The 10371-nt window shown below is 36.3% G+C and overlaps 1 protein-coding gene across 2 annotated transcripts; it reads right to left on the bottom strand.

Moving 5' to 3' along the window:
• Window positions 1–3860: 3860 nt before the first annotated feature.
• LOC115634245 lies at window positions 3861–5692 on the bottom strand. Of its 2 annotated transcripts, none has more exons than XM_030531839.1 (4): window positions 5562–5692; window positions 5361–5489; window positions 4166–4291; window positions 3861–4097 (listed from the first exon to the last, which is right to left on the bottom strand). In XM_030531839.1, the coding sequence occupies exons 1-4, from the start codon at window positions 5626–5628 to the stop codon at window positions 3868–3870; spliced, it is 552 nt and encodes a 183-aa protein (XP_030387699.1). In that variant the 5' UTR covers window positions 5629–5692; the 3' UTR covers window positions 3861–3867. The 2 variants fall into 2 exon arrangements, with proteins under 2 accessions (XP_030387699.1, XP_030387700.1); XM_030531840.1 differs by having other exon boundaries at window positions 5558–5675.
• Between the last annotated feature and the right edge of the window lie 4679 nt (window positions 5693–10371).

The raw sequence follows: 10371 nt of genomic DNA, 5'->3' as shown, positions 1-10371 counted from the left end.
AAGGAAAGAACGACCTACTGTAGGCATAATATGCAGAGCTGAACAATGGCTGGTAGAAACATATACGATCAGGGTAAGTGTGAGTAAGAGTTTGAAATTGTAGTTTTTTTTTTTAATTTTTTGTCTAGGTCTAGCTTTTGCTATAAACACAGGAGCTAAGCCATAAGTGAAATAAATGACCAACAAATTAGTGACTTCTATCAATAATCCAACAAAATGGGAGTCAATTTTTATTATATTTTATTTTAATTTAATTTAGTTTTGTTTAAAATACTTTTTTTAAGGCTGCACGAAAGAATGGGAAAACAAAAAAGTTCGTCCTTAAATAATTAAACAATAATCTAATGTAGTTATCTGGCATTTACACTTTTTATACCCTGTACCCGTAGGGTAAAAAGGGTATATTAGGTTTGTGCAAAGTATGTAACATACAGAAGGAAGCATCTCCGACCCCATAAAGTATATATATTCTTGATCAGCATGACGAGAGAAATCGATCTAGACATGTCCGTCCGTCCGTCTGTACGTCTGTCCGTCTGTCCGTCCGTCTGGATGAACGCGAGGATCTCAGAAACTATAAAAGCTAGAATAACCAAAGTTGGCATCCAGATTCTCCTAGGTCCGAGAAAGGACGAGTTTATTTTATTTTTTTTAATTTTCCCCCCCTTCCCCCGCTACAGAATTTCGTCAATAGCATCCACATTTCAAATGCTACCTAAACCAAACTTTGCACACATAATTTATATATAATTGTCTACTGTTGTTCAAAATTTTATTCAATTCGGTCAATTCTAAGAAAAGTTATTAGCGAAACAAATTCTCGCCAGTACAACCCCCCAAACTGCAGCAACAAGTTCGCTCTTCTTCTTCCTGTTTTTGCTGCTGCTTTGGGCGCATATAACTCAGTGACGGAAGTTTACCTGGGTACAGGGTATTACACTGTCGGGCTTGCTCGACTGTAGCGTTCTCTCTTGTTTTGATATCGTTTGTATTTTGTCATTTCAAAGTTTTTTAAGCACCTGCCCGACTTAAGCTGTGATCCTTGATCAAAATGTAACCAGGATACATATATTCAGAAAATTCAGAATACAAGTTTGTTCATCAAAAGTTATATTGTCGCCCTCAAAGTAATTCCTATCTACTGCATTCGTTCAGCTCTCCTAAAATTTCTAGAGCTCTATTTTCGGTACAGCCATCAGAGCTGTCTTTGACTTTATGCGTTTCCCGTAGTGTTTTTTTTACAGTTTTGGCTTTTGGATGGTATTCGTTTCGTTCTTGGTCAAAAATCATTACTTTTGCGATGTTAACGAAATTCAGGTCCTTTGAAACCAACATTGCAGCGAAATCCCACATCATTAACAACAATACATATCCTGAAAGGATCCAAAAGCTATGGACTCAGATTAAAAAGCAGTGAAACAGACTTGACTTGACTTGACTCTGCCAGCTCCCTGATGGTTAATTTGCGGGTATGGATCAATTTTTCTCTTTCACTTTATTGATGTTTTCATCAGTTTTCGATGTCGACGGCCTACCACTACGTTCGGCTCAATAATTGTCGACGATCCTTTGTTTGTCATCACTCTGCGCCTATGTTTTGAAATGAATGACTTTTAGTTGACTGCTATTCAGGTTTAGCTATAGTCGAAAATGTTGTTGTTGCTGTTGTTGTTAACTGTTGTTTTACCAGCAAGCGCAGACATATAAATTACACACGTTGTATAAACGGCTGCCTGGCTTTCTATCTAATGACAGTACATAATAACACCGTCTAGGCACATGCTAAACAAATAGCAGCCAACAAAAACATGATCAGATGAAATAAAAACAACACCAACAACACGGGCATGGCTAGTGCATAAACAAGGTATAGTATGTGTGTATAACAACGGTGCACTCAACAACAACAGGAGCGGCATTATGTTTATTTATTCTTTAACACCCACAATGGCAGAGCGACGCGTGGCATTTGGCAAGATAAGCGCCATGGTCTTGCAACTGGCCCTGTGCATTGACAAATAGGGTGGCAGACGCATTAGGGAGGGGTTTTTATGATGCTCATGGCATTGTGGCTAACTATTGTGCGCAATTTGTTTGTGTTTATACATAAATAAAAGCCAATATATTGGTTAGTTATGCATGCGACTGCAAATTAAAGTCGAATTGCATCTCAGCACCAAAGCCAAAGCCTCAATCGCATTTTTGGCTTTTTCATTTATATTGAACCTTTTTCATAAAATTTGTTTAAATGTTGAATTCCACACCCTCTTTTTTGTGTGTGTGTGTGGCACTTTAAACTAAAAAAAAAAAATAGCAGCACATGTAATTTAAATAAAAGTCGACTGAACACTCTATGGAGAAAAAATTGAAGGCATCCAAGTGTTGATACGCATTCTCGAATCGCCATAATTTACAAATGGCGGCTGGTAATTTCATTTAAAAAGCGGAATAAAACAAATACAAAATAAATAAATTTTATCGATATAGTTGCCTGCTGTTCAAATAAAAGCACAGAACGGCAGAGCGCAGAACGGCACGAAGCGTAGCATCAGCATCGTGTTTCCAATTAATTCCCTTCTCATCATGCTTGCAACTGAATTGAGCTTCATTGCGTGCCACAAACGCAATATGAGGCATTAAAATAGGCATATTTGAATGCGTTTTACTGCCTGCCATAATCTTTGATCTCTGTCGAGGCCAATGACTACCAGTTTAGATGTTGCTTTAATTGTGAAACGCATTGCTCATACGCCCAGTTGGCCCCGTAGAGTGCTAGTTTTGTTTGTCTTGATGGTTGGCCAGTATGGCTGCTATCTATGAATATATGCTCAGAAGATTGTATAAGAGGTTTTTCTAATAGACAGTATGTACGAAAAATTTTTATTTAATATCAAGAGAAAAATGAAGCAAATTTTCACATCATTTATTTATTTGAACGAAAGAATTAAATGCTTTATATTCATTAATATATATTATTTATAGCTTAAGGTCTCGTAGCTATAGCTAAATATTTGTTCGCCTGTACATTTTACATTGCAGCCGAACTGTTAATAATAATAATATTATTATTTTTCCTTCAAGCTAAGCACTGTTTGTTGATCTATTTTTTTCGCAAGCATAACATTACTGTTCCCAACAATTAAATATTATAACATTATTTATAACTGTTGTAACAGATTCCGTTGCATAGGAGCATCTAATCTAATATCTACATAGCTAAAAAATAAATAAATAAATCGCAATCGGGCCGAATGTCGTGAAGAAGGAAGTTGGCACTTGTTGCACAGTCGACACTTGTGACTAATTTCTTGAAAAAAATCGCGTATCAACAACAACCGCTCCCCAAAATGGCATGATTTCATACCGTGGGATTAATATCCTTTCGAAAAATTGCATTTACCTATGAAAGAACATTCAGTATCATTCCTGATAGTGCTTTGATTAAAATAAACTAATTTTGCAAAACTATCAGTTCTCGAAAATAAATGAAATTTGTTATGTTACTCTTCATTGCATCGTCGCTGTCATTGCCATTTATATATTTTCTTTGCAATTCTTAACATATCTGAGAATCAAAATTGTAATCAGTTATTACAGTATGTACTTGGCATTTGATTTATTTCTAACTAGATAAATAATATTATTTCGTATTCGCCATGCATGGGACAATAAAAATTGTGAATGGCTCATAAAAGGGCTCATAAATTGTACAAACTATTCGCACAGAAAGGCGCGGAAGTGACGCAATACATGGAAAGACTATTTGCAACTCCCCATCCCTCCGATTTTGAATGGGGGCTTTAAGTCGATTCCCAATGCACTTCCGCCTATTGAAGTACTGACTGATAGTACGAGCGTTGCAAGTTTTTAAATTATATTATATTTATTTAACAATAACAAAGTGTTGAGCAAACAAACAGCCAAGCCCAAATTGTGATAGAACGTGTCGAGCTGCACGTTTGCCGCACTATTGCAGGGCATCAGACCTAGTTTGGAGTTGCAGACACATGCCTCCACCTGCATGCCCGACTCATGGGTCTGGCGATAGCAGCCGTTGGTGTTATTGACGCGTGCACACATATAGGTGATGTTTTGTACTATAGTGGAAAAGGCAGACAAGCATGAACCGATCTAGATCTGTACATATCGATGCGAATTCACTTACTGCCGCCTCGAAAGACATAAGAGTATTTAACGCATGAGAAGCCGGGCGTCATGTTGCATAAATAATTATCACGATCAATGCTGGGATTTGTCCACATCGCCTTCACGTCTGGTACTGTGTCGTTGACTGCGAAAAGTTAAAAACAAATATTTAAAAGTTTCAATTCACAATCGTATCCTCCTAGCACAAAAAGACAAAGACACATACATACTCTTAATGTTTCTTTAGAGGATGATTGTTGCTTTTGAAACAGTAATGTTATACATTTGTGTAACTAAATCAATTCCGTTTTTTGTTTTTTGTTACAAAGAAAATATGAATTTAAAAATGTTTTAATCCTTATAGCTACTCATAATTGCGACAACATGTCGCTTCTTTACTTTTCTACGAGGAACTATATTGCACTAACACATTATCATGAATCGAAGATAACACTTTAGAACATAGAGAGACAGTATAAAAACGGATTTTCCGATTAGCAAAAATACATACACAGCTACATAAAATAATATCTACATAAAGGGTTTGATCTAGGTGTTATAGCTTAAACGGATGGATAGACGTGTATGTTCATTTCCGGTTTATCTTATTTTAATGATGATATATATTTATTCTTCGACTTCAGGGTAATTTTCCATTTTTCATAGGGAATAAAAATTATATTGTGAAAAATTGCAAAAAATTATAAATTTCAAAATACCACTTATAATGATTACAGCCCTTCGTATTAAATGTAAAGGCATTTCGTTCTATGTATAAGTGTGTAATACCGATGGGCGTCTGTTCGTCTGTCTGTATCAATCATCGTGCTTAAATCTGGCAATGAGGTTTTATTCATCGAACACAATTTGAATTATAGAAACTATATATGATGGCCAATTGTGATTTATAGTATGAACAAACCAAATACAAACTAAATAAAAGCGCTTTTTACAATTATGTAGTAAGTATTGTATATAGACTGCGGGACTAGGTCTTAGGAGGAAAAAAGATCTCTTGTAGGACACAGTAAAGGGTATAAAGCTTTGGCACATAAGAAGATAACTTTTTAGTTCGTTAGGAATGCAAATGAAAACCCTGATACCACAAAAAATAATTCAAGTGAATAGTTTCGACTTGACTTGAGCGACTATACTGCCAAAAAACCAATACACATTTCCATTTATAGGGTCTTAATGGGAAAATTTCTACTCACGTGTAGCAACCAATGGCATCTCGCAGGGTATGTCGTTAAATTCGCCAACTCGTAAGTCGCAGCTCTCGTAGACAATGTGCGTTTTATTCTCGTAGGGCCCGATCCAGGTGAAATGGAAGCATTTAGGTGCTGCAAGTGAAAACGAGGTAATGAGTCATACTTTTCCCAAATGCCTCGACATGACATGGGCTCCTCACTAACACTCGGCCAGCAGCCTAGGGGCACTCAGCAGCAGCAGTAGCAGTGATTTGCACAGCTGCAGTAGCATCACCGATAAGAAATTTTGATAAAATTCGTTGATATTTGATGTTTTGGGGCTGTTGATGTGCTGTTGTCGCGTCAGAAGTCAGACTGATATTGTCGATCGTTGGAGGTGTATTGTCTAGAAAATGGACTGTTGAGGTACATCATTTACACTCAGGCTATATCAATGTTTTCACTCAAAGCATGCAAGTACAATGTTGACTTACAAACTTGAGATATACTAGGCTTTAATCAGGGTTCTGATTATGTTTAGCCTTTATTAATCTATAATATTGGAATGTATCTATTTATTGACTCACTTAATTATTTGTTCATATCTCAGATGAAATCTTAAGTACTACTCATCTGTCTTCTACGTCAATTGTTGAGTTACGATTAATGTAAAGTACCATTAACAAGAATCTTTTAGGGTATTATCCGGACTTTCTAGCCAAATCTGCTTGCTTTTCACATAAAGCGAAAAAGGTTTAAGCTGGCTAAGAATTCCAACTGCTGAAAATGTTAATGTCAAATATCTATATCTGCGTTGTAAGCAGTTGAACAGGATTACCGCTTATCATCGTTGTAAGCGATTAAAATTTTACCCACAGTCTTGTATGAGCCATATAGATTATAAAGTGGTTTTTCATTAAAAGTATAAGCTGATTGTAGCTTAACTGCTTAATGATGAAAACATGAATGAATATCCAGCAACAAATGGCTTGTTTTTAGCTCCAATTCTCATCTGTTTAACAATAAATAAGCTTTTTTGTGAAGACTTTATGGAAGTAATTCATATTAATCAAAAGATTTGCTTACTAAATATATAATTTATTCAACATTCTTATTATTATTTAAAAATGTATAGCAAACGTGCGCTGTATTGTGTTTGGCGGCTTTAATTAAGACTCCAATTAAGTTAATATTTAAAAAAATTTGCAGCGTTTCTTCATCATTAGCGACTTTATTATAATCACTTAGATTTGTATTCTTCTTTATAGGCAATTGTAGATGATTTGTAAAATGTAATGAGCCCAATCATTTAATTAGTTTGCTTGATTGAATGGCGATGATGCATTATCAATTTCTGTACTTCATACTTGTGCGATTGCAATCAAGGTGCGATAAGTGCTTATCAGTATTTTTTTTCATGCGAAAAGAAAGTGCCATAAAATTGTTTAAAAATCGTACTATTTTCAAATATTTTCTGCTTTTACGTGAGCCACGCGACCAACGAGGGTTGTCTTTCAAAGGTCAGTTCTATGGTCCTGTTTTAAAATATGCAAATGCCATTTAATTAAATTTTAACAAAAGTGTAGAGTTGCCTGGCAAACAATTAAATTGCTGGCAGCTTCTAGAGTTTTAACTAAAGGCTAAACATTTTATTTTCTGTTAATTGTACTGCCTGGCTCTTCTCCCCCCAACCTCGTCCTCGTCCTCGTCCCTGTCCCCGTTGTCTTCACTTTGCTGCCATACAAAATTAGTTTGAAAACAAATAAAAATGTCAAACGAATGAATAAAACTTGTCTAATTTAATTTGTTTAGCTGCAGCAGCAGCAGCATTTGGAAATTCATGCACACACACACACACTCATACACACACACATACACGTGCACACCAATACAAACGCACTGGCATGTACTTGAACATTTGGCGAAAATTGAATAAACGTATAAAATTGTTTGTCGGTCTTCACGTACGTTCGTATAGTACTCTATATATATAAATATATATATATATATATTTTCGGTATTTTCAAATGTAATTTTTAATTGTTCAAAACAATTAAAATTTATTTGCAAAAGTTTAGCATTGACAACAGCAGCTGCTGGTGCTGGTGGTTGCTGCTGCTTCTGCTTCTGCTTTTGGCTATGCTAGCTACGTGCTTCGCAAACTTTGTTGTCGAGTGTAATTTGGTTGCCTCTCCATGGGCAACACACAACTGCAATTGTTGGCTTTAAGCTTTGCTTTAAAGCTAAGCCATCAACGTCCACATCCATCAATATTCAATGCCTTATGCTTGCCAAGCACTACTCAATTTCCTATTTATTTTTCACGACTTCTTCCCTTTGATCCATTGTGGGAAATTCATAGAAACGCGTCAAGCTTACATGATAAGCGCATTTCCCCTGTATTATAAGTGCAGGCCATCAAAACGCTTGAAACCATAAAAACTCGCCACAAACCACCACTCGTAGTAGTCAGTCACATGTAACATGATTGATCATTTTTATTGACACATACGAGTAGGTGGTGAAAAAACGTATCGGGAGCAATCGCAACGGAAATTAGCGTTAGGGAATTTGAGGTGACAAAAAGGTAAAAAGCCACACGGTGACATCATTTAAAGTATTTTAAAATGTAGAGGAAAGAGTTGAGTTGTTCTCGAAATATACGGATTTGCTGGTCATTCACGACCATGTACTACAAGTAATTAAAAAATTATTTTTCAAATATTCATGGTATAGCTAGAGGTGTATTATAAAAAAATGTGTGTGTCAGAAATGAAACCAAGTGGGCATATTGGAGTAATTTAGTTTGAGTTAATTTTGTATACCCTGTACCCGTAGGGTAAAAAGGGTATATTAGGTTTGTGCAAAGTATGTAACATACAGAAGTAAGCATCTCCGACCCCATAAAGTGTATATATTCTGAATCAGCATGACGAGAGAAATCGATCTAGACATGCCCGTCCGTCTGTCCGTCCGTCTGGATGAACGCAAGAATCTCAGAAACCATAAAAGCTAGAATAACCAAAGTTGGCATCCAGATTCTCCTAGGTCCGAGAAAGGACGAGTTTTTTTTTTTTAATTTCCTCCCGCTTCCCTTCCCCCCTACAGAATTTCGTCAATAGCGTCCACATTTCAAATGCTTCCTAAACCAAACTTGCACACATCATATATATATATAATTATCTACTGTTGTTGAAAATTTTATTCAATTCGGTCAATTCTAAGAAAAGTTATTAGCAAAACAAATTCTCGCCAGTACAACCCCCCAAACTGCAGCAACAAGTTCGCTCTTCTTCTTCCTCTTTTTGCTGCTGCTATGGGCGCATATAACTCAGTGACGAAGGGCTAGAAAATGTTTAACGTTGTGGGTTAAAAAATGGCTAGAAACACAATTATAATTAGAAATGGAAAAAATCTCGAACAATGACTAGAAGAAAGTCCACTACAAAAATTGGTTTCGTCACAAAAAATGTTGTCGATTCAGCATTCAAGGCCCTCACATAAGCACTTTCACTTCGAAAATGTATGGGCCAAGACAAACACCCTGAATTTCTGAAGTTCCAGAATTTGTATAAGTGGTCTCCTGTTTCTAAAATCGAAAATGTATGTGGGATATTGGTTAACTTTAGTGTAGGTACTATGTACTAATATTTTGTTGTGCTGGGCCATTGAAGCATAAATATTGAATAACCAAATAGCTCAGTAGCTTTCTCTGAATTGCATTTTTTTCAATCCATGATAAGCGAAATTGAGCAATAAAGCTAGTAATTATGCTTTTGAGCACTCTTATTGTGCTGGTTCAGCACACTTCCGCTTCAAGCTCGTCCCAATTTTGCGAGACAATGTAGCTCATCATAACTTTATTCTACACTCTGTAGTATTTAGTTAAGCCATCTACAGGGGTGTATAAACAGCAATGTCCCCCACACACAAATCAGACTGGGTCATTAATTATGGAAATGTTTCTTGCTCTGCTGCTTTTTGAGCCTTTTGTGCTTCAGCAATACAGCAATACAGCAAAAATGATGTCAACAAAATGCAAATGTCGCGGCTAAGTCGCCGCACAAAACTTTGTGGTGTCCATAAAGCGTGCCATGTGATTAACGCAAGCCGTTAGTCCAAAAACTACCACAATGTGTGCCAGCCAAGAGTTGTTAACAAAACTAACATGGAACAAACACATGCTCGTAACTGGGACCCCAACAGAAAACAAATGCTGTTTGACTTCGGCTAATGCTGGGGCCTGCATAAAATTTGCATGCGATTAGAACTGATAAATTGTGCTGTAAGCATTTGCAAAAAACCTACACTAATGTATGGAAGCAAGAGGGAAGGACATAATGGAGAAGGCAGTCGAGTCGAACTCTCAGCATGACCTACACATCAGCTGTCAATGGTTTTCAATTATGTTTCCCCAGCAGCATCTTCCTCTTCAAAGACACACATGGCTACAACATTCAGCTTTAATACTATACTTGTATGTCGGTACATTTTACAGTGGTGCAAGATTTAACCCATGTACCTAAAAAACAAACTCTTGAAGAACTTGTTCTTTTACGTAGAGAAGAGGGCTATAAAATGAAAAGTTTCAGACGGATATTCACTAACTGCTCTTGGCAATGCTTTCAAAAACATATACTATGTATTCAAGTACATACATATGTATGTGTGTGTGTGTATGGTATATACTGATGGTTTTATTATTCTATTTATACGTATATCAATAAAATGTTGTCCAAAACCTTGATGTTCCCCTTTCTTTGCCAATCCTTCAAATGTTTATTCTGCTTTCAGCTTTTTTTATTTTACTCTTTTTTTGCATCTTCTTTTTGGAGCTTCTTTTCGATTTTCTTTTAAGCTGCTTCCTTCCTGCTTTTTGAAGCACTTCTACGCACTTTTTCTTTTGAACTGTTTCTTTCACTTTTTCTGTAATGCCAGTTTCTTGACTTTTAGTTTGATCTTTTTGCTCGTACTTCTTTTTTTAGCCGCTTCTTCGCACTTTTTTCAGTGACAGTTCCGTGCACCCTTCTCATTT

The sequence above is a fragment of the Scaptodrosophila lebanonensis genome, unplaced genomic scaffold (assembly GCF_003285725.1).
Source record: "Scaptodrosophila lebanonensis strain 11010-0011.00,11010-0021.00 unplaced genomic scaffold, SlebRS2 tig00000001-arrow-pilon, whole genome shotgun sequence".
Lineage (NCBI taxonomy): Eukaryota > Metazoa > Arthropoda > Insecta > Diptera > Drosophilidae > Scaptodrosophila > Scaptodrosophila lebanonensis.
Note: the sequence above shows the minus strand (reverse complement) of the source record. Positions and strands in the feature narration are given on the sequence as shown.

Excerpts from the sequence above, each read along its gene's own strand:
- LOC115634245 (XM_030531839.1), bottom strand. The coding sequence starts at position 5,628 with ATGCTACTGCAGCTGTGCAAATCACTGCTACTGCTGCTGCTGAGTGCC. Across the intron at positions 4,292-5,360 it reads GATGCCATTGGTTGCTACAC|TCAACGACACAGTACCAGAC; the intron begins GTGAGTAGAAAT and ends AACTTTTCGCAG. Across the intron at positions 4,098-4,165 it reads TTATGTCTTTCGAGGCGGCA|TACAAAACATCACCTATATG; the intron begins GTAAGTGAATTC and ends TTTCCACTATAG.